Source organism: Drosophila guanche, unplaced genomic scaffold, assembly GCF_900245975.1.
Source record: "Drosophila guanche unplaced genomic scaffold, DGUA_6, whole genome shotgun sequence".
NCBI lineage: Eukaryota > Metazoa > Arthropoda > Insecta > Diptera > Drosophilidae > Drosophila > Drosophila guanche.
Window position 1 is genome coordinate 6,876,296 of NW_022995746.1, and position 20,982 is coordinate 6,897,277.

At 44.4% G+C, this 20,982-nt stretch overlaps 7 protein-coding genes across 13 annotated transcripts; 4 read left to right on the forward strand and 3 right to left on the reverse strand.

The window, feature by feature from the left end:
- Positions 1 to 563: 563 nt before the first annotated feature.
- LOC117582490 (trans-1,2-dihydrobenzene-1,2-diol dehydrogenase) lies at positions 564 to 1,844 on the reverse strand. Its single transcript, XM_034270262.1, has 3 exons — positions 1,429 to 1,844; positions 991 to 1,367; positions 564 to 898 (listed from the first exon to the last, which is right to left on the reverse strand). Exons 1-3 carry the CDS (start codon positions 1,805 to 1,807, stop codon positions 644 to 646), a joined length of 1,011 nt encoding a protein of 336 aa, XP_034126153.1. The 5' UTR covers positions 1,808 to 1,844; the 3' UTR covers positions 564 to 643.
- Positions 1,845 to 2,984: 1,140 nt separating this feature from the next.
- On the reverse strand, positions 2,985 to 5,375 carry LOC117582491 (trans-1,2-dihydrobenzene-1,2-diol dehydrogenase). The gene is made up of 5 exons (XM_034270263.1): positions 5,282 to 5,375; positions 4,007 to 4,228; positions 3,651 to 3,942; positions 3,342 to 3,588; positions 2,985 to 3,276 (listed from the first exon to the last, which is right to left on the reverse strand). The coding sequence occupies exons 2-5, from the start codon at positions 4,212 to 4,214 to the stop codon at positions 3,016 to 3,018; spliced, it is 1,008 nt and encodes a 335-aa protein (XP_034126154.1). The 5' UTR covers positions 4,215 to 4,228; positions 5,282 to 5,375; the 3' UTR covers positions 2,985 to 3,015.
- A 326-nt stretch (positions 5,376 to 5,701) lies between these two features.
- LOC117582492 lies at positions 5,702 to 6,675 on the forward strand. Its single transcript, XM_034270264.1, has 2 exons — positions 5,702 to 5,832; positions 5,885 to 6,675. The coding sequence occupies exons 1-2, from the start codon at positions 5,779 to 5,781 to the stop codon at positions 6,665 to 6,667; spliced, it is 837 nt and encodes a 278-aa protein (XP_034126155.1). The 5' UTR covers positions 5,702 to 5,778; the 3' UTR covers positions 6,668 to 6,675.
- Positions 6,676 to 7,284: 609 nt separating this feature from the next.
- On the forward strand, positions 7,285 to 11,453 carry LOC117582488 (uncharacterized protein DDB_G0271670). Of its 7 annotated transcripts, none has more exons than XM_034270258.1 (4): positions 7,285 to 7,376; positions 7,766 to 9,056; positions 9,107 to 9,804; positions 10,699 to 11,453. In XM_034270258.1, the coding sequence occupies exons 2-4, from the start codon at positions 7,911 to 7,913 to the stop codon at positions 11,129 to 11,131; spliced, it is 2,277 nt and encodes a 758-aa protein (XP_034126149.1). In that variant the 5' UTR covers positions 7,285 to 7,376; positions 7,766 to 7,910; the 3' UTR covers positions 11,132 to 11,453. The 7 variants fall into 7 exon arrangements, with proteins under 7 accessions (XP_034126149.1, XP_034126145.1, XP_034126148.1 ...); XM_034270254.1 differs by having other exon boundaries at positions 9,107 to 9,428; positions 9,531 to 11,452; XM_034270257.1 differs by having other exon boundaries at positions 9,107 to 9,197; positions 9,789 to 11,452.
- Positions 11,454 to 12,175: 722 nt separating this feature from the next.
- LOC117582328 (chitinase domain-containing protein 1) lies at positions 12,176 to 13,767 on the forward strand. Its single transcript, XM_034269977.1, has 5 exons — positions 12,176 to 12,499; positions 12,577 to 12,772; positions 12,828 to 13,031; positions 13,089 to 13,488; positions 13,550 to 13,767. Exons 1-5 carry the CDS (start codon positions 12,227 to 12,229, stop codon positions 13,689 to 13,691), a joined length of 1,215 nt encoding a protein of 404 aa, XP_034125868.1. The 5' UTR covers positions 12,176 to 12,226; the 3' UTR covers positions 13,692 to 13,767.
- Positions 13,768 to 13,903: 136 nt separating this feature from the next.
- On the forward strand, positions 13,904 to 15,541 carry LOC117581778 (metallophosphoesterase 1 homolog). Its single transcript, XM_034269201.1, has 3 exons — positions 13,904 to 14,404; positions 14,468 to 14,972; positions 15,033 to 15,541. Exons 1-3 carry the CDS (start codon positions 13,986 to 13,988, stop codon positions 15,210 to 15,212), a joined length of 1,104 nt encoding a protein of 367 aa, XP_034125092.1. The 5' UTR covers positions 13,904 to 13,985; the 3' UTR covers positions 15,213 to 15,541.
- LOC117581775 (sodium-coupled monocarboxylate transporter 2) lies at positions 15,431 to 20,574 on the reverse strand. Its single transcript, XM_034269198.1, has 10 exons — positions 20,102 to 20,574; positions 18,923 to 19,032; positions 18,707 to 18,865; positions 18,481 to 18,640; positions 17,432 to 17,497; positions 17,323 to 17,374; positions 17,190 to 17,257; positions 16,712 to 17,125; positions 15,956 to 16,647; positions 15,431 to 15,895 (listed from the first exon to the last, which is right to left on the reverse strand). The coding sequence occupies exons 1-10, from the start codon at positions 20,108 to 20,110 to the stop codon at positions 15,817 to 15,819; spliced, it is 1,809 nt and encodes a 602-aa protein (XP_034125089.1). The 5' UTR covers positions 20,111 to 20,574; the 3' UTR covers positions 15,431 to 15,816.
- Positions 20,575 to 20,982: the final 408 nt, after the last annotated feature.

The window sequence follows — 20,982 nt, forward strand, 5'->3', positions numbered from 1 at the left end:
CGTCAAAGCCCATCCTCAAGGCCATCACCAAGAACAAGTTAACTTTCAACATCTGAAAAAAAAATCGTGATCCACGTGCTGCTTTTTTCTCTGGCGGACTTTAAGCTACCAAAAAACTTGAAGATTGCTTCACAACTATGTAATTGGGAGCGAGACTTGATCTACTTAGGTTTGTTATTGGATTCGAGTGATCGAAACTGACAAGCCCACAGGAGAATTAGAGGGACATAGAGAAAATGGCAGCCATAGAACAGCTTCTTGATGCATCTTCATGCAACATCTTGGGAATTTTGTAGCCCTTTGTCATAGCGATCATATGTAGTCCGTGTTGATCCCCTAATCTTATGCGTTTATCCATAAAAGTCTTTGTCATTTTCCATTTTAAACACACTTTGTCGAGGCGAAATTAAGTCTCGGATTTCTTGAAATTATATTATATTAATATTTTCTTTATTTTTACAGGTTCTGTGGATAGGAAAGGAAAAATCATCACAATATAATATGGCAGCATAAATGGCACAAATGTCCACCCTTTTCCTTTTTAAAAATGCCACAAAAACGAGTTTAACACTTTGCCAAAATTTAATTGTTTCCATCTACCTATCCCTAAGTTCTTTCCCCTGAATTCAATTTATTCTTAGAACTAAAACTCATCAAAAGTAACACCAATTTGTCGCCTCATCTCATCGCTAATGGCAATAATCTCCAGACTGGCGGCATGTGGAAACTTTGGACTCTCCAGCAGACGCTTCTCGATGCAGCGACGCACCTCCTCCGCCTCGTAGCGCAGACCACAGGTGTTTGTATAATGGAAATCAAATTTAGCTCTGGGCAGAGGCCACGTTTCGGGTGGACCATTGGAGCGTGCCAGCTGTGTGCAGCACCAATAATTGGAGAGCTGTCAAAAGAAAGGAAAGGAGAAGAGTATGCAATGTTGTCACTGATAATCCCATTGAGCTGTAGGTCAAATGGGGGGAGATAATACCTCACCTTAATCTCGCCTTTGGTGCCCACAATGATGGCATCGTTCTCCAGATTCTCCAGGCCAGTGACCAAAGCCACCATGCGACGACCATCGCCATAGTCGAGTATAAACTCGGTTTGTACATCCACGCGATCTTTGTTCAGTTGCGTGCCACTTGGCAGGATCTTTACGGGCGAGCTGCCAAACACAAATTGTCCCAGCTGCAAGGCATAAATGCCCAGATCGAGTATGATGGAGCCACCCAGCTCTCGATTGCTGACACGTTCGACATGTGCCAAGCGGAAGCCATGCTGGATCTTGACGAGAGTAACCTCACCAATGGCATCGCCTTGTAGGAGCTCCCTGAGACGTTCGTAGCTGGGAAAGAAGCGTGACCACATGCCTACATGGAAGAAGGTGTCTCCATTAGCATACAATTTGGCTAAATCCCTCTCACGTCTCACCTTCCATCAGAAAAACTCCACGCTGCTCTGCCAGCGCATACAACTCCTTGGCTTGATCCACAGCCAGGCACATGGGCGTCTCGCAGAGCACATGCTTGCCCCGGGACAACAGCAGATGAACGACAGCATAGTGAAAGGGATTCAGCGTGCCCACATACACCACATCCACCTCTCGATCCAAGGCCAAGGCATCAAACCCATCATAGTGTCGCGGTATTTGATTTCTTTGTGCAAACTCCTGCGCCCTAGAGCCATCCACATCGGCCACAGCCACCACCATATGGCGGGACTTCTCAATGGTGCTGAGAGCCGTGACAAAGTCCTGCGTGATCTTGCCAGCTGCGGCTATGCCCCAGTTTAAATTCGTTTGACTCTGCATATTGTTCCGTCTTCTGTCTCTCTAGCTCGTGTCCGGGCTGCTACTGACGCCATATGATAATGATACGTAGTGCCGGAGTACCGAGTCCCGTGCACTATCAGCTCATGGCATCTGCATTCATTGCACTTTTCATTGCATTCCCACTGATAAGAGACCTTAAGCGTGGAGAGCACAAGCCTCTAAATGTGGATGGTTGATGGTTGATGCTTGATGGATGCTCAAGGGAAAGGGAAACCTATTTAAATTGTATTACATATTGTGGGGCCTTAGAATGTAAGCTTGAGGTGCTATGAAAGGCGAGAAAACTCTAAAAATTGCTAGGAAATAATTCTTATGCCATTTTCTGGGGCTTATGCATTTCTTAGAGTTCTTTGTAGTCTGTTCTCTTTTGTTTATCCTCGATAAATATATCTAAAACCCTCTCTGTACATATTACGCGCATTTCTGCACTCATTTCTCAATGCTCCAAGACATCTAAGGTCTATTACGAATCTCTCTAGAGTCTCGAGGCACTCTTTAGCTTTCAAGTGTTCTACGCAAACGAAACGTTGGGCTTTGACGTAATTGCAGCTTATCGCACAGAAGACGAGCCCCTTTTTTCTTGCCTGACTATCTAAAGATAAGCCCCAAAAGTCTATAAAATAGTCTACGAGTCAAAGGCAAAAAGTACAGTTGCGTAAAAGGGGAAAAAGCTAAAGAAATGTGTCACAAAAATGTGGTAAAAGTTACAAATTATAAGAGTTCAAAGAATTTTGGTTTATAAAATATGTTAATGAGAGGTTTTTATATTTAACCTTTGGTTTTCTGCCCCTCAAAGAAGTATACCATTTCATTCTATTAGAACTTTTAGCTCCCACAGACGCCTAGCCATGATAAGATATAGAAACCTCCGCTAGACCTTAAGATAAGAGGAATCATGGCACTGCCCCCACGAATAAATTCCGCCACGCAATGAAAACGTGATCTATATAGTATATATAGATTGTGCTCAATAATGTTATTACAATCCAAAAGATAGATAGAGCTGCGACCTAGGGGGAATGTCAGTCGACAATCAATATGCCCCGCCCCACACCGCATCTTATCGCAGTGTTTGTCTGAGCACTGAGGAGTTTCCCAAGTGGCCAAGAAGGCTCCACATTGTGTAGCCTGTAGCGTGTACAAAAACAATATTTAATATCTTTTATGGTTAATACAAATCTATAAATTTATTCCTCATCGTACTTGTTCAGCACACCAATCTGCTTGCGAATTGTGTCCTGAATCTCGGCAAAGAGCAAACTGTCCGCATAGGTAACATTTTTGTTCTCCACATCGCCGGCAATGATGGATTGACGGACAGCCTCCGCCTCGTAGCGCATGGCCTCGGAGTTGCCATAATTTGTGGGATATTTGCCCTTGGGCGGCAGCCACTCCTTCTCCTTGCCATCAATGTCAATCAGTTTGTTGGGCGACCAAAAGTCAATCAGCTGGGGATGGGAAAAAACTCATTTAGAGCCATTCGCTGGCCATTGATTGAGTCTAAAATGCTCACCGTCACTTGTCCCTTGGTGCCCTTAATGACTGCTGTGTTGTCCAGCTTCACCTTGGAGGAGAAACGCATGCGTGCAGTGCGTCCACCGGAATAGGTCAATGTGGAGCTCACATCATCATCAATGCCCTCGGCATTGGTGGTGCCACTCGATTCGATCTTCTGTGGCTTCTCCTGGAAGGCCCACTGCGACACCTGAATGGTGTACACGCCCAAATCGTAGACCACACCTCCTCCCAGCTCGCGTTTTCTTTAAAAAATAAATAAGTTTTAGCAAAGGAATCATCAAGCTTAAATTCTCTCTTGACTCACTGCAAACGATCAACATTGGCCAGGGGGAAGCCAAAGTTGACCACAACCTCTTTGACCTCACCCAATTGGCCACTGGAGGTCAGCTCTCGTACACGCTGGTAGGCGGGGAAGAAGCGCGACCACACAGCCTCCATGAAGAAGCGTTTGTTGGCCTTGGCGGCGGCCAGGATGCCCTCCACTTGCTTCTTGTTCATGGCCAAAGGCTTCTCGCAGAGCACATGCTTGCCGCTGTTCAGCATCAGCAGGGAAACCTCATAGTGCTGGGGATTCAGGACGCCAATGTAGACGACATCTAGGGGACGGTAGAGACACAATAACAATGTTCTTTTAGGGCAAGAGGACTCCTTATTACTCACCCACATCCTTGCTCTTGGCCAACTCCGCGTAGCTGCCGTAGGCACTGGGAATCTCGTGTTTCTTGGCAAAGTCCTGTGCCCGATCCAGAGTGCGGGCAGCCACGGCCTGAACCTTGTGGTCACTGGCGGGCAGTGTGCTCAATGCAATGACAAAATCCTCGCTGATCTTTCCAGCCGAAGCGATGCCCCAACGTATGATTTGTGCCATGTCTGTTGTGTGATCTGTGAACGAGTGTTGTGGCCGGCACTGTGCGACGTTTATTAAATACCGGAAAAAAAGAGAGTGTGTCTTATCAGCTAAGAGAGAGAGAGAGAGAGTGGTCCTCTCCTGAACCACTTGTGGTGTTTATCTTTTGGCTATTAATTGTTTTGAATTTTACTTTACAGTAGGAAATCGGTTTATTTCACAATGTTATTGAGTTTGACCTTCCCGGGGGGTGTACCAACGCCCATCATTACTTGACATATTTCAGGTGTGCGATTGCTATCAAACGACGATAAACGAGCTCTGAAATCAATTTATTGCTGGAAGGGATTGTAATATTTCAGAAGCCACTGTTTCGGTAACCTGGAAATTTTTTGATTTGGGCAGTCACTAGAACGGTATCTGTGGTCTACGTAGGCCGCTCTAATATTCCAGATGCCACTGTAATTGATATTTGCAACCTGGAATCTGGAAGCCGTTGCTCTTGAAATTTTGTTTCCTTTGACTTTGGATTGCTAGGTGGCAACAGTGACCTCTTTTGAATGGAGTAACTATAAGTTACTGTAATTGTGAGCCCTGTCTTAAATCATTACAGTGAGGTGGGACATGCCATAGACAGGTTATACTTTCGTAGCCATTACTGTAAATGTTAATCTCCGAAGTTTGTTGAAAAAATAGTGGCCAGGAGTAGAACACTCCCAGGTAGTTATAATTTAACTCTGAGGAGAATCATTTTGTAGACAGGACTGTAACTTTAAGGAACATCCACAAGATCCCAACGTTTTGTTTACAAAAACTGTTCGAATATTTTACACAGCACTGTAACTTACAGCTTGGAAACGTATTTGCGTTGATTCTCTTTGTCAACAGGTGTTTGAACAATTGCCCCTTTTTATTGTAAGTGTTTGATGCACACTTGTAATATTCATTAAATTTCCTGATGTATCACCACACGCATTGCATAATTAAATGCCGCACAACCTAGAACACCTGTCAACCGGAAAATATTCCTTTTTTCATAATTACATTGCTATCTAACCACCCACAATTTAATTTAATTGCGCTCTTACCCTGAACTTGAAGCAGAACTATTGTAAAACTTTCCACTGTTTATTTGCGACAATTCTATTTATATCCATAATGTGTCCCAATTATGAAGACAGCACTGTTGATATCTGAAAGCACAACATATGTTAGCGGGCAAGAAAATATGCGTTTAACAGCACCAGCTTAACAGGTGCATTAGCAGTTACTTCAAAGAAGACGTGCAGCACAGGGTGACCATTATATACTATTCGCAACAATTGTAGATTTGATGGTTGAAAATTTTTTTATAAAGTGGATATAATTATAGCTTTAGTGCTGAGAGTCCTAAAAAGCTGGTAATATTAATAAGAACATCAAAAGCGGAAAATGATTTTCAATTTACGGTATATTTTGAAAATGTAATGTTATATTTCGGTATATTGCTGACAAAATGTTTTACCAATAAATTCGCGGTCACACCTGTGCCACAGCTGTTTCTTGTTTTGATTTTTTTGTTACATCGCCGCATTTTATTTGCAGAATGCTGAGAAAACTATTATTTAACACGCAAATTGTATTAAGACAACAGAAAAAGGTGCGTATATAACAGAGCAACAATACAACAGTTTAAATAATGAATATTTCAGCTACAATGCACGCGGAACTTGGCCGCGAAAGCCGCTGCGCCGAAAATATTGGAGCCGGTTCACATCGAGGAAGCTATTAAGTTGGAGCCCACACTATCCATCTACACGCCCGAGCTGTGGCGGCGAGCCCATGAAACGTTTCAGAATCATGGCCTGGAAACTGTTAACTTTCTGCGCATTGTTACCGCCAATCCGACGGTGCTGAGGCGAACGCCAGAGCGAATCATCAGCAGCCTGGAAATCTGGCGCGCCTGCCAGTTCGGGGAGACTCTGCTGCACCTGCTACTGACCAAATATCCGGAGCTATTGGATGTCAGCGATTCCCATGAGCTTCTCTCCCATGTGGGCTTCCTGAAGAGTCGCGTTTCGACCAACAAAAATGTGTGGAAGCTGCTGATGAACAGCCCCGACTTGCTGGCGCAATCAGAAAAAAGTATAGAGGAGAAAGTGGACTACATCATGGATGTAATGCGCATAGAGGTGCCAGAGCTGGTCAAGTCCAGCGGTCTGTCAATGTCCCTTGAGGAGCTGCGCTGCAGGCACGAGTTCCTCGTCCGCCTGGGCTTGTTCAAGCCGCGCGCCCCGAAAGCGGATCCCGATGAGCCCACAACTAATCACAAGTTGTACCAGATTACTGACACATCGGAGAAGACGTTCGCCACAAAGATCTGCCATGTTACACTGCCCGAGTTCGAGGCTTTTAAGGATTTGCATGCACGCGAGATTGAGCGCAAGACAAGGAAACGCAAGGAAGAGGAGGATTTCAGTGATGATGAGGAGTAGAATCTTAGTATGTATTTCCTCTTGGCCTTTTCAAAGAAACTGTTCAAATGTAGCAAAATTGCCAGTTACCGTGTAGTTACCATGTAAAAACGGGACATTTGTGTTGACCTTATTGTTGAAACCTTATTTCTTTAACAATCCAATAAAAGGAAGTCCTTAAAGTTAACCAGTCTTGCAGAAAATATACCCATCAATCAAATAAAATCATACGATTAGCGCTGAGGGCCTTAGTTAATTAGTAATATTAGATCAGATAACAAAATCGAGGAATATGATTGTGGTCATCAAAAGGAATGTTAGCCCATTGTCAACCAGGTGGTGTTGAAATACTCCACACGAAATCTTTGACACTAAGAATTTTAGAGCAGTTCAGCTAAAAGCTTTCATGATCATTATGTTTTATGTAAGGAGAAATTAGGAAACTACAAGGAGAATTAACAAACGGTGTGATTTTCCGCGATTTAGCTCCATTTGTATACCATTTTAAAAATAGGGCGGTCAAGTGGGTTAAGTTCGTTCACTCGTTCGTGATTTATTCATCGTATATAATACAGTATATTTCACAAATTGTTTGGTATATTACGGTATATTTCCGAGGGTCGTCGGTATATCTTATCGATAATTCCGCGGCCACACTGGAGGAAAAGGATAAAAAAACTGAATAAAAACGGATATATATATCACAAAATGGAAGTGTGTTAACGCAAATGTAAGTCGAAATCAGTCATCATTCAAAACTGGCCTAGCGAAATTTGTGATTCGATTCGATATTTGGTGCGATTCTTTTCTTTTCTTTCAATTGTGCTTTGTTTGTATGCCGTACGTTTGTGTTGGACAGCGTAAGTGTATGTGTGTAGTTGTGAGTCCGTGAGTGCGTGCGCATGTGTGAGCGCGAATGAGATAGCAATAAACTAGAAACAGCTGATCGATTGTTTCTCGCGTGCGTGTGTGCCATTTTTAGGGGGGGGGGGGGTGTCGCATGTGTGTGGGTGCTTATGTGTGTGGGTTTTGCGTAGGATGGGCCGGTGGGGGGGGCAACACTCACCTGTAAGCTTTTCCCTAACAAAAATATCCCTTGATTTCTTTCTTTTTTTGCAGTTGCGCTCGAGGCGCCTCACTAAGGCAACTCTCTCGCTTGTCTACTCTACCTACCCACCCCCCTCTCTAACTCACTCTCTCGACGAGCAGCAGGAGTAGGAGCAGGAGCCGCAGCTTCAGTTTTTTACACCCCACACACCACACCATGCCCCTGAATGATGCACTGGCGACCACTGGAGCGGCGGGCATAATCTATGCAGAGAACGGCACCAAGCACAAAACCATGACCAACTCATCCAAAGCAGATCTAATGACGGGAGGAGGAGGCGGTGGTGTCAGTGGTGGCGGCGCACTCTTTGGTGGCGCTGGTGTATCCCTGGCCAGCCTGCAGGGCCAGAAATGGACGCAGGTGTTTGACATGGAAAAAATGATCAAGCAGCTGCGCACAGCGGAGAAGGCGTATCTTAGGGGAGGCGGCGGCAAGGCCACGGGCACAGGCACGGGCAGTGACCAGACCAAGCTCCATGTCCAGCGTCTGAATGCGGCGGACATGGCCTACTATGACATCGTGCCAAAGCTGGCCACCCGCGATCTGGTCGTGTGCAACACCTGCAATGGAAGCTACACCAAAGCGGGTTTCCAGAACCACATAGCACTGCAGCATCCGGCCATTTGGGAGGCCACATCGAACAAATTGAATCCGCTAACAACTGCCACAGGAGACAACAGCACAGCCAACAGCCAGGATACAGCAGCAGCAGCCGCAGCGGGTGGCGACAATCTGGCTGGGGGCTCGCCCACGGAGACACTGTCCGCCTCCACACTGTCCAGCTGCTCGAATGGCTCGAGCAGTTCAGCATCCCAGCACACAGCAGCCAATGCGACGAGCAGCTCCTCGTCCTCGTCATCGTCGCGTCACAAAAGCAGCAGCAGCAGCAGCAAGAGTAGCAGTTCCTCCTCCAAAGGCAGCAGCGGGACCAGCAGCAGTCGTTCACGTTCGAAATCATCGAAGAATCGTCACCATTCATCGCCAGCCCCTGCGCCAGAGTTGAAGGAGAAGACGAGCAGCTCCTCCTCCAAAAAAAGTAGTAGCAGCAGCAGCAGTGCCATAGCCGCGCCACCAGCAGCAGCAGCAGCGGCAACTTCAGGGGTGTCTGGCAGCATCAAAGAAGAGTTTGCACCGGCGCCCATAACCGTGTTCTCCTCATCCTCGAATTCATCCTGCTCCCTGCCACCCAGCGAGCTGGTTGCGGGCGTTGGCCTAAGCGTGAATTACTCTCCTGCCAATCATCAACAGCCTGGTGTTGCGGCGGACGCGGATAAGCAGCCCGAACTTCAGCCAAAGAAGAAGGTAGTGTGCTCCGTCTTTGTAAACGTTTTCTAATCAAATTCGTGTTTTAGCTGAAGGTATCCAGCGATCATCGAACAAAAGCGTCCAAGGATAAGCCACTGGCCAGTCAGTACGAACAACAACAGCAGCAGCAGCAGCAGGTGGGTTTGATGAGTGAACTCGATCAGGCAGTGTCCTCGATTACCGGCCAAGTGGCGTCACAGGAGGCGTCGCAGCAGCAGCCAACCGAAGAGGAAGAACTGCCGCTGGCGAGCACAACCGATGAGAATTCCATTTCCTTGACACTGGATGAAATGCTGGACAGCAAATTGATAAATGAGATTCTGAAAAACTTTGATGAAAGTGCGTTGGACACGTCCCAACAGCAGCAGCAGCAGCAACAACAGACAAATGGTACGCCACAGCATGCGGCACAAGCCACAAAAAGACTGCGCTACGATGATGTTGCTGCTGAAATGGGTGAGGAATACATGTACCAGCAGCAGCAGCAGCAACAGTCGAACCAGCAGCAAGTATATGGCGAGGATAACCAGAGTCAATTGACCACCATCGATGCCATGCAGCTGCAGCAGCTCATCTATCAGCAGCAGCTTCAGCTGGAGCAGGCCGAACGCCAAAAGCAGGAACTCCCAGAGGAGCTGCAAGCAAGCGCCAACGGGCAGCAGCAGCAGCAACAGCAACAGTTCAGTGTGTACAATGTGCAGTCGCTGACGGATGATGCGGAGGTTCAACAGCAGCAGCAACAGCAGCAGGATGTGCAGGTGCAACAGCAGCAGCAACAGCTCGATGAGCATATGATACTGCCAAGTATTATATATGAGATTACAGACACGAATCAAGTGTCGGTGCTGGAGCAGCAAAAGGTCATAGCAGAGTTCCTCACACAAGCGGGCTATGAGAATGTTGATGTGAATGTGCTGCAAGCGGCCACAGGAGGAGCAGCAGCACAGGCAGCAGCAGGCACCACAGATGTCAGTCAATTGAATGATGATTTTAATGATTTTGATTTCACAAAACTGGAGACTGTTAGCGACACAACAACATCAAACACAACAACCACAACAAAGACTGTTAAGCTGGAAGCCACCAACAGCCAGCCACAAAGCTTCATCAAGCAACAAACTTTGATTCATGCCAAATGCCACGAGGAGAGCTACTTCAATGTTATGCATTATTCAGGCCAACCCCGACCCCTGGCCATGAACACTTTCGGTCTGGTGAAGCTGCCCAACGGGCTGGGCGCCACTTTGCGCAAGAATCTGCTGACCACACGCAAGGCCAACAACAGTTTGTTGTCTCTCAATGGCAGCACTTTGGGCGTTGTTGGCCAACTGGCACGCCCACCACCGCCCGCGCCACATGCGAATAACTATACGGCGCTCAACAATGGCTCGGCCACGGGTTTGTTGGTGAAAAATGCCGCAGCTGCCGCTGGCAAGACCATTTATGCACAGAAATCGAGTGTCATAGCGCAGGATCGACTGAGGTGCAACAAGCGGACGTTGGTGCCGTCGCGACTGGAGGCGGGCAAGGGTTTGATGACAGCCAAGCGCCTGAATGAACTGCTGTTGGGCAAGGCTGTGAAAAAGGAAAAGCAAATGGACAACGAAGAGCCAGAGCAGCAGCAGCTGAAGGAGGAGTTGGAGCAGCAGCAGCAGCAGCAGCCGGACCACAAGCTTACACATAGTTTCTATGAGAAGCGACGAAAGCTACTGGCCAAAAGTCAGCAGCAACAGCAGTCTCCCAAACGTCAGCCACAGCAGCAGCAGCAACAGCAGCAGCCACAATACCTCCAGCCACAGCAGCAGCAAGAGCAAGTGCTGAGGCAACGTTCACCCAACTTTTCTCTTCCATTACAAAACAATTCAAATGTTGGACAGAATTCGCAGCCGCTGCTTAAGAAGCAATTGCTGCGTACGCTGTCCGACAGCAGCAGCAACATACTGGCCATTGCCAACAACAGCGGCAACAACAACACTCCTAATGCCAACAGCAATCCTTGGAAGAGCCAGAACTCAACTCCCGGTGGCGGCAACACGCCCAGCAGCAGCGATCTGATGCGTGTTTTTGTCTGAGAAATACATATACATACATAAATACACACATATATATATATATGTGAGCAGCAGCGCCACGGCCACACTCTTCTGAAATCCCCCCTTAGTCTAAATTATTTTTACACCATTTTTTAAATCAATTCAATTTTCATTTTTTAAAAGTGATAATTAGTTACCATTTAGTTTATATGATATGATTGTATGTAGTGCTCTGTTTAGAATTATGATTTAAGATTTATTTAAACATATTTCTCGTGGCTAAGCAAAATTAAGTGCTAAGTAAATTATGTATAACGCCTGTAACTTTATAAAAATACAAGAGCATGCCCTATGTTTCAAAACAAGCGCCACCCGTACCAGAGTGTTGGAAAGTGCATAAAATCGATGACCGGACACATTCAATGAGCAACTTTGTTCCGCCACAACGAAATGAGCAATCTTCTGCTACCCTGGGCGAATAGGCTATTATAGAGTTGAGGTAAGGTTTGTCATCCCAGACTCCCATCAATCAAAAAACTAGTCAGTCATTATTGTAGCGCGATCTCAACGACATTTTTGCAGATTTTAGTCTCCTACAGAGACCAAAAATAGGTATCGGGCGAAGATATATGTATATCCAGATATCAAATCATATGCCTGAGGTGCTAAGAAACATGTCAATCTACGGCAAATTCAATTTAAAGTTTCAAAGCTGCTTGGAAAAAGAAAATTTTAATATTAATTAAATAATAAAGGGTATACAAAAGTATACCAGAAAAGTAAAACGTGAGTCTGGCCAGCAAAGATGATGTATGTTTTACGACTTGACCTTTTTAGTTTAAAGCTTACTTTGCCAACAATCAAATTTAAAGAAGTTTTGAAAGATAGCATATCTTGTGGACAATTGATTCAGCAATCGGATAAAATTATAGTTTCAGTGCTAAGAGCCCTAACTAGCTGGTAATAGTAAATAGAATAGCAAAACCGAGGAAAATGATTTACGATTCTGTATATTTACAGTGTATTTTGACAACGAGAAGGTATATTTCTGAGAGTATATTTTATCGATAAGTTCGCGTTCCTACTCTTGCTCCCACTTTGTTATGATTTTGTGATCCGTTTTTTTCTACAAAAATGCATCCGTCTGGTGAGTTCGTGGTCCTCCTCCTTTCCTTCCTGCTGGTCGGTCAATTGTCCAACGTCGAGGGCACGCTGTCACCCAATGACAAGCCGAAGAGCAAACAGCAAAAAGAAGTGCTGCGTGGACCCCAAGATGATGATGTCTTCGGCTTGGGTTTGGTGTCGCCGGAGCCCCTGGCCAAGGATATTCTAGCACATCACAGAGCCTACTACAAGGACACAGCAACCAGACGATTTAATGGCACCACCCTTGGTTATGTGACGCCGGTAAGTGAGGGGAAGAGTCAAAGTTTCTGGGTCTGTCGTGTCTGTGCTCATGCTTTCTGCATTCTCTTCCGTTTCAGTGGAACTCTCATGGCTATGATGTCGCCAAGATATTTGCCAAGAAGTTCGACATCATCTCTCCTGTATGGCTGCAAATTGTGAAGCAAGGAGACGCCTATGCGGTGGCTGGAATGCACGACATCGATGCGGGCTGGGTGAGCGATGTCCGGCGTAAGGGAAAGGTGCAACAACAGCAGCTGCAGCGCACAGTAAAAGGTAGAAGAATTCCATGAAGAATTTTCCTTTCCTGCCTTTACAAACGATTTTTCAGTCTTCCCACGATTTATATTCGATCACTTTACCGATCGTGACATTAAGCTGCTGCTCAGCGATGCTAAGGAGCGCACAAAAGTCAATGAGGTTCTGATTAAATGCTGCAAGGACAATCATTTCGATGGTCTGGTGCTGGAGGTATGGTCTCAGCTCGCTGGACGCATTGACGATAAGATTCTGTTCAATTTGGTGCTGCAAATGGGTTTGTTTTTAACCATTTTTCTATTTAAAATCGAACTAAATTCTTGTCTCTCTGCAGCCAAGGAACTCCAGAAGCAGCAGCTGCGTCTAATCCTGGTCATTCCACCCTTTCGCAAGGACACAGGCATTCTCTTTGGGGAGAAGCACATGGACACGCTGTACAAGCACATATACGCCTTTTCCTTGATGACTTACGACTTCTCCAGCGTGCAGCGACCGGGCGCCAATGCTCCTTTGTATTTTGTTCGTCAGGCTGTGGAGACAATTGCCCCCAAGGGTTGTTCTGACATGGAGGCCAAGCGTTCGAAGATACTCCTGGGACTAAACATGTACGGCAATGATTACACACCCGATGGCGGTGGACCTATCACCTTTTCGCAGTATTTGGACTTGGTGAAAAATGTGAAGAAACATTTGACCTACGATGAGCGTGATGTGGAGAATTTCTTTGAAATCAAGTGAGTAATTTATTGGCAAGTGTAAACCTTTGCAGAACAGCCTGTAATGTGTTCTTTTTAGAAACGAAAATGGTCGCCACATCGTTTTTTACCCCACTTTGTACTCCATCAATGAGCGTGTGAAGCTGGCCCAAGAATTGGGTGTCGGCATATCCATTTGGGAGTTGGGACAGGGCCTTAATTACTTTTATGATCTCTTTTAGATAAGCATATTCACAGCATTTACAAAATGCAATGCCATTCCAAATAAAATCTTTGCTACATTAGCTTAAAACATAACCTTGACTATTTTCGAATTCCGCGCCTCTAATGGTATTTTACAAGCACTCTATTACCGCATTTTACAACACTCAAGCACATGTGTAATCGGGCTGGGGGGAGGAAAACACAACAACAACAACACACTTTATCGAAATTAGTCGCTATTATTATTATTATATTTGTTTTAGTTAATTTCGCCGGTAGTTATACTAAATTTAGTGTGTTAACAAACTAAAATGCGCTGGCTTTATGCCTGCTTTGTAATTATACTGTGTGCTCTCATATTCTGTGAATATGTGGCCGATTTTGTGGTTCTGCAAAAGTGCAAATGGCCAGAGATAAAGCGTAAGAAGTATGTGGATGATCCCCTGCGTGCCATGATCATAGCCGACCCCCATTTACTGGGCCCCCATCGCGGCCACTGGCTGGACCAGTTCTACAGGGAATGGCACATGACCAGAGCCTTCCAGGCGGCCTCACGCCTCTTCCAGCCGGACGTTGTTTTCGTTTTGGGCGATCTGTTCGATGAAGGCGATATGGTTAGCGATAAGCAATTCAAGGAATACGTCTGGAGGTACTTGCAAATGTTTCGCTTACCGCCTGGCATACCGCTAATTAGTGTTGTGGGCAACCATGACGTGGGCTTCCATTACAAGTAGGTTACAAATCTATTATTTATCGCATATGATGCACTAATTTAGCTGTTTCTATGTTGCAGAATGCATCCCTTCTTCATGTCACGCTTTCAGAATGATCTTAACTACTCGCTGGTGCACTTGTATACCATTAAACAGATTCATTTTGTGATTATCAACTCTATGGCCATGGAGGCCGATGGCTGTATGTTCTGCAATGAGGCAGAATCTGCCCTGAAGAATATTTCACGCACTCTGCACTGCATGAAGTATCCCGAGGAGGCAGAGTGTGCACGCACACGTCGCCATCCGTATAGTCAGCCCATACTGCTTCAGCATTTTCCTACGTACCGCATTTCGGATACCATGTGCCAGGAGCACGATGCACCCTTCATTGAGGCCTATCGCGAGCGCTTTCATGTGCTTTCCAAAGAGTCCACGGACATGCTGGGTGAGCTGCTGAAGCCACGCCTAGCCTTTGCGGGGCACTCGCATCACTTTTGTCACAGCATCAATCGGCTGGGCATTGATGAATTTACGGTCGCCTCTTTTAGCTGGCGGAATAAGATAAATCCTAGCTTTATGCTGGTAAGTAAACGCTAAGACTGAACTTATACGTGTAACCTGCTAATGGCTTTCCTCTTTTAGGCCACTTTAACACCCGATGACTATGTGGTTTCCAAGTGCAAAATGCTGCCACAGCAATTTGTCTATAATAGTTACATGTGTGCCGGCTTAATCTGTCTCCTGGTCATTGCCTGGCGGCTCATGAAATCCTTGCGCAGCAGCCGCTATCTGGACACAGATCAGCATCCAAAGCATCACTAGTTTGTATTGTTATTATTAATTCCAAATTCATTCAGTCTTTCGAAGCAAAGTACAAGAGTCAATTGTCTCTTTTGTGATTTAATGCCTAATTGGGGCTTAGTTTTTAGTATTAGACATTTTTGTGAAAATTAACACAGACAGAAGACAATTTTCATATCATTCAAAATGCTCTCCACCTCCAGCTGCTGATGCTTTTGCTAGTGAAAATCGCGTGTATGGGTGGTTGTGTTTATTGAATTCTATCACAGACATTAATATGCTTGTAAAGTCACACGGAATACGGTCTGCTGCAGCTCGATCAAATAGAACAAAAAAATATGCCAAAAAAAGGATAGATCGGAGAATAATGCTTACAAAAAATGAAACCGAAAGAGAATCAATAAAGCTAAATTAATAATACAAATAATAATTACACTAAATGATTATGCATTTAGAATGTTGTATCTGGTGGGATACCCCTCCGACTCCATGCAGATTCATCGGTTCCTGTACTTCGGTTTGTACTAGATTATTTCTAAGGTAACTACAGACTAAACCAACAACAAAAATTGTTTGGAATACAATGCTATGCAGCCTGATAAACGTTTGCTAGAATATTTGGCACTCATGTGCTGCTATTCAGGAGGTTCTTGTGCACCTGCTCACGAAGATTGCGTCCCACAAAGCATTCTTTTGGCAGGAATCTGCAAAGGGAAAATGATATTTAAATCAATAATAATATTTCTCTATCTATTAATAGCTACCTGTGAATCACTGGTGATATAACATCCGGATCAAGACTCTTTATATCTGTGGGTTTGGTCACCAGCGAGACGAGTGCACCCACGACTATCGCTGTGGCCACACCAATGGGATTTATCCAGTGATAGGACAGTCGATACAGCGGAAAAACTTGCTCCTCATCCACCCAAATGTTCTCGGGCAACGTGACATTGCCCACACAACCCTCCACGGAAATGGGCAGCTTCTGGGAATTGAGTTCGCCCGCTGCAATGGTAAACTGTGTGCCAAAGGATATCCAACCAGCGAGCAGAGCACTGGCTATGCCACCCACAGCAGTGCCCACTGTGTTGGCCCAGGGCACGAGCATGCCGAGCGTAAACAGACCAAAGGTCGTGCCCGCTGCAATGGCCGTCATCGAGGTGCAAATGCTCAGAATTCCACTCAGCTGTTCGAGCACAAACACCAAGGAAAGTGCCACAAAGCCAAGGACAATGACGGTGGATTTGACCACAATGTTGGAGGCTCTTTCGCTGGGCTTCATCTTGAAGCAGCCACGCACAATGTCCTCCAGAATGACCAGAGATGTGGAGTTCAACACCACCGAAAGTGAGCTCAAAGCAGCGCCAAATATTCCAGCAATAAAGAGTCCTGGCATGCCATAGATGTGACCCACACTCTGGACCACAAAGAGGGGCAACAGTTGATCGTCGTGCTAAGGGAGGAGAGAGACAATTAAGCAACGAAATAAGAAACTTTTCCCGATTTTTTTTCCTCACCGTTATCAAACCCGAACTCAATGGATCGCAATCTTTGTACATCTCAAAGATCAGCAAACCCACATAGCAGCAAACGGAGACAAAGGCAGCCACTCCTATGGTGAAAATGGCCATTGAAGCACGAGCCTTTTTCAGCGATGGCAGCGACATGTAACGCTGCACCATGGTCTGATTCACCGCATTGAAGGAGGTCCAATAGGAGAAGCCTCCAATGAGCACGCTCCAGATAGTGTGACGCACATATGGTGAGGGATCCGTGTTGGTAAAGATCAGACGTCCGCCCTTGGAGGCATCATCGAACAGAGCATCCCAACCATTGGCATAATAGGTGGCCAAAACAGCCACAGCCAGAACGGAGAGGAACATGACCAGCACCTGCCAGGCATCTGTGTGGACAACAGCCTTGATGCCGCCCTGGAAACGGAATTTAAGGTATTAAAAATGGACAATTTAAGCTAAATAAATTAATATATCTTACCACAAACGTATAGAAAACGCAAACAACTACGATCACCACTGCTATGACGTGAAGATTGATGCCGGAGACTATAAAGGTGAGAGAAATCAATGATTAAAGAGGTATTTCCGCAGTTTTTGAAGATATTTCTTACCCTGATTTAAAGCCAAAGCTGGCACATAGACAATGAAGGGCAAAAATAGTATCTGAAATGGTTTTAATATTAATTAAAATATAATTGAAGGCATCAGCGTGCACTTTACCTCATCCAAAATGAACATAAAAGATGCTATGCTGCGAATCACCGAATGGAACCGCATTTCCAGGTACTGCAAATAAAAGAAAGCAGAAAATGACAATAAGATGGAGAGGAAAATAAGGTAAAGATTATATTTATTTTATTAAATTATAGCATTTTTGGCTAAACATTATCTAATTAGATTTTCATAAATTCTTTAAAATTTAATTTAGCTTCATATTTTGTGAGAATTTTGTAGCAGAGAATGCGGCAGGAAATTGTGGGAATTCTTAGGCAAAAAATCATGTACCAGACTCTACCAAATTGTATTATAATTTGTAAACATTTGGTCTGAGTTTTTGTGATGGAACTACAAGAGATTAGGATAGTTATTTTAGAAGTTGTGACACGTAAAGAGAAATCGTGGGAATTTCTATAAAGAAAACTATAAACATAAATTGCGAAGGGTTTGTGCAAAGAATAATTCGAAATTTCACATCAGAGTGTATTATTTAAATTATTATTTAAATCATTATAAAGATTACAATGTGTGTGCAGCTAAATGGCTAAGGTGTAGCATTATATAGTTGCTCTGTGAATGCCTGGCAATCACCGCTAACCATAAGCCAGTGCTCAGTGTTCAGTGCTCTTTGACTGACATGCAAACCCAGTCACACAGAGAAATTACTGCCTAAAGAACAGTGAACATTCTTCACACATGGCTGGTTGTTGTTGTATCAGAACAGAGAAGGGACATAAAATAAACAATAGTGTTTCGGACAGTTGTCAAGTGGCAGAGGAAGCAAACTTTGTAATTAATCATATCATCGACCCATTGAGACGACCGACGCTATGCGGACGCAACAAGTGGCCTAGACCAAAGTCCGGATAGAAGCCTGGAACAATTAATTGAAATGTCATTTCCCTCCATTGATTGTGCATGCACAACAAATGTGGGAAACAGAAAACAGAGAGTTCGTGAGACATCGTATGTCACACTTCTAACAAGTATTTTCTCGTTGCTTATCAGCCAAAAACTTGAACCATAAATTAAATTGTTTATAAATATAGTACCTCATAGGAAGAGCCAACTTGTAGAGCAGAAAATACCGGTATATAAATATAGGATACAGCAATACCCTGCATCACAATTGCGATGGCTATAAACCAATATTGCGTGCCATAATTGTAGATTTCCGATGTGGTGCCGAGTATCGTAACGCCAGATATATAGCTGGAAATAAAAATACAAAGATTAGATAGATCACAAAGTAAAGATAATCATTAAAGTCGGTATCACCTGGCTATCAGACTCATGGCAACTGGGAATACTTTGAGATTCCTTGATCCCAGCAGATATTCGCTCATCTTTTCCGAACCAAAATCATGTTTCCTTCGCACCGCTGGCGTTGTCGTTGGCAATGTGGGTTCCGTCTCCTCCAGCTTCGGTTTACTCTTTCTATAATGAATCATTCCAGGTTAACCAACCTCTGAGGATCTATGGCTCATTACTCACTTGATGCATCCAAAATATATGCCAGTGGTGGTCGAGAGCACAATCATGCCCAGAAATACAATATAGTCAATGGTGCCGAATCTGTAGCTATTCGCATTGTTACTCTCCAACTGCAATAAAAGTTTTGTTATTTGATATTCTCAAGTTCGGGATTTGAAATGTTTTGCTTTATTTCTCCTGTGTTTACAGGTGCGCGAAATGAAGATAAAACTTTCCACACAAAAGATTAGACGATAGTTGAGGGCCCAGACTTATAGTTTTACGGGGGGGCTTACCAGAGAGTAGTTCAGGATTGGCAGAATAAGTAATACTTTATATATATATATATTGTTTTATATAGATAAAGTTCTGGTGTGAGCATCAAATAAATATAATTTAAAGGTTAAAGCTGAAACATATTCCCAGCCAGAAGACCGAGGGGCTCTGCTGCATGTCGAACGAAACGTGAAATTTCAAATTTGTTTCCCAAACATTTAATAACTTTTTCACAGACTTGTCTGCTTTCCTGTGCAATAACTGCCACGTCATTATAATTTCAACTTTTCGAGGAGATAAAACATATCCTATTATATAATTTCCTTTACTCTGTACATCATGTAGTATGGGTATTAATATGTAAAAGTATTGATAGTTATCTTTTTTGTCAAGGCAGTCAAGAAAGGGACAAAATACAGACTGCTTTATTTTCCTGTACTCAAAATCTCTTTTTGGGTTCGTAAACCCATGTATAATTATCTGAAATCTTATGTATTACCCCCAATTAAAAACCCTTATCACAGAATTATATTTGACTCATTCCTCAAAATTTCGTTAAAGTCTCCCGGTGTTAAGAACTTTAGCCCATAAATCCTAACAATGCCATATGTCTCTTCTTAATATTCCAGAATTCGTATCACGGCAATAATAGCCCACACACGGTTGAAGCCCAATCTCAGAGACTTTAACCTTTTACGCAATGCCTCCCCACAGCATTATCGCTTCTGGACTTTGTAACAGATGCCCTCGACTCTGTTTTTCTCGTCGCCCCTGTCTACCTTTTTGGCTGATAGACAACGGACAGACAGAAAGACAACAACACACACACACGGATTTTGTTTTGCATATTTCCGAATTCAGATTTCATATTTCGGGCTTTGATAAAAGCTGTTGTGTGAGTGCGGGCGGGATAAATGTACGTACCGCTTCCATGTTGCTTATACCGGTAACGGTAAGTGGTCGATGATGCACTGCTTTACGGGGAGCTTTGATGGAACTGGAACTGGAGCAAAAACGCCGCTACACCAGCAACAGAATTGTGCGTCGCTTACGAATATCAACAACAAAAGCAATACACGATAAAGCACCAACACACAGCGTAAAGTGTGGCAGAAAAAAAGAAAGGGTCGTTCGGAATGTCTTTTTTTTTGGTAGGGTTTCGAAAACACACATTACAGCACAGCCACTAATAAATCACACATAAATGGAACACACGACGAGGAAATTGAAAGTGAAATGAAAGTTCATACGGCACACATTCTATACGTTCGCGTTTTCGCTGATTCTCTGGAAGCCAGGCCGAAAATAAATAAAATATTCCACACACATTGAGAACACAGCAGAGCAGCGCCAACGACAACCAAAACCCCACAAACCGAATCTAAACTGCACCCGCTTGCTGGCGGGGCTAGCTGTTAAATACAACAGCAAATATACAAGCAAAAGCTCTATCTACCTCTCTCCCACCCAACACACAAGGAGAGAGTGGGGGAGTGAGTGGCTGAGAGAAAGCTCTGGCTGAGAAATACTCAGCTCTCTCTCTTGCTCTCTATTAATGACCATGCAGCCAGATCAGTGTATGATAACAGGCATTATGCTTAAATGGTTTGTACGGGGTTGGGTGGGGGGGGGGGGGGGGGGGGGGGGGGGGGGGAGGGATAGAGGTGGATGATTGTTTTTTTTTATTGAATACAAATTATATATAGATGTGGTTTGTTGTGTAGATTTTTGTCTCAGAGAGTCGAGAGAAGCGATTTGCAACGAAGACTGGACTGATCTCTAGCCAGTTCATGACCGAGAGAACT

Excerpts from the sequence above, each read along its gene's own strand:
- LOC117581778 (XM_034269201.1), top strand. The coding sequence starts at position 13,986 with ATGCGCTGGCTTTATGCCTGCTTTGTAATTATACTGTGTGCTCTCATA. Across the intron at positions 14,405-14,467 it reads GACGTGGGCTTCCATTACAA|AATGCATCCCTTCTTCATGT; the intron begins GTAGGTTACAAA and ends TCTATGTTGCAG. Across the intron at positions 14,973-15,032 it reads TAAATCCTAGCTTTATGCTG|GCCACTTTAACACCCGATGA; the intron begins GTAAGTAAACGC and ends TTCCTCTTTTAG.
- LOC117581775 (XM_034269198.1), bottom strand. Across the intron at positions 17,498-18,480 it reads AAGTTGGCTCTTCCTATGAG|TACCTGGAAATGCGGTTCCA; the intron begins GTACTATATTTA and ends TTTTATTTGCAG. Across the intron at positions 17,375-17,431 it reads TTATGTTCATTTTGGATGAG|ATACTATTTTTGCCCTTCAT; the intron begins GTAAAGTGCACG and ends AAACCATTTCAG.
- LOC117582490 (XM_034270262.1), bottom strand. The coding sequence starts at position 1,807 with ATGCAGAGTCAAACGAATTTAAACTGGGGCATAGCCGCAGCTGGCAAG. Across the intron at positions 1,368-1,428 it reads TGGAGTTTTTCTGATGGAAG|GCATGTGGTCACGCTTCTTT; the intron begins GTGAGACGTGAG and ends TCTTCCATGTAG. Across the intron at positions 899-990 it reads GCACCAAAGGCGAGATTAAG|CTCTCCAATTATTGGTGCTG; the intron begins GTGAGGTATTAT and ends TTCTTTTGACAG.
- LOC117582491 (XM_034270263.1), bottom strand. The coding sequence starts at position 4,214 with ATGGCACAAATCATACGTTGGGGCATCGCTTCGGCTGGAAAGATCAGC. Across the intron at positions 3,943-4,006 it reads GGCCAAGAGCAAGGATGTGG|ATGTCGTCTACATTGGCGTC; the intron begins GTGAGTAATAAG and ends ACCGTCCCCTAG. Across the intron at positions 3,277-3,341 it reads GCACCAAGGGACAAGTGACG|CTGATTGACTTTTGGTCGCC; the intron begins GTGAGCATTTTA and ends TCCCATCCCCAG.
- LOC117582488 (XM_034270252.1), top strand. The coding sequence starts at position 7,911 with ATGCCCCTGAATGATGCACTGGCGACCACTGGAGCGGCGGGCATAATC. Across the intron at positions 9,057-9,106 it reads AACTTCAGCCAAAGAAGAAG|CTGAAGGTATCCAGCGATCA; the intron begins GTAGTGTGCTCC and ends TTCGTGTTTTAG.
- LOC117582328 (XM_034269977.1), top strand. The coding sequence starts at position 12,227 with ATGCATCCGTCTGGTGAGTTCGTGGTCCTCCTCCTTTCCTTCCTGCTG. Across the intron at positions 12,500-12,576 it reads CCCTTGGTTATGTGACGCCG|TGGAACTCTCATGGCTATGA; the intron begins GTAAGTGAGGGG and ends CTTCCGTTTCAG. Across the intron at positions 13,032-13,088 it reads CAATTTGGTGCTGCAAATGG|CCAAGGAACTCCAGAAGCAG; the intron begins GTTTGTTTTTAA and ends GTCTCTCTGCAG.
- LOC117582492 (XM_034270264.1), top strand. The coding sequence starts at position 5,779 with ATGCTGAGAAAACTATTATTTAACACGCAAATTGTATTAAGACAACAG. Across the intron at positions 5,833-5,884 it reads TATTAAGACAACAGAAAAAG|CTACAATGCACGCGGAACTT; the intron begins GTGCGTATATAA and ends TGAATATTTCAG.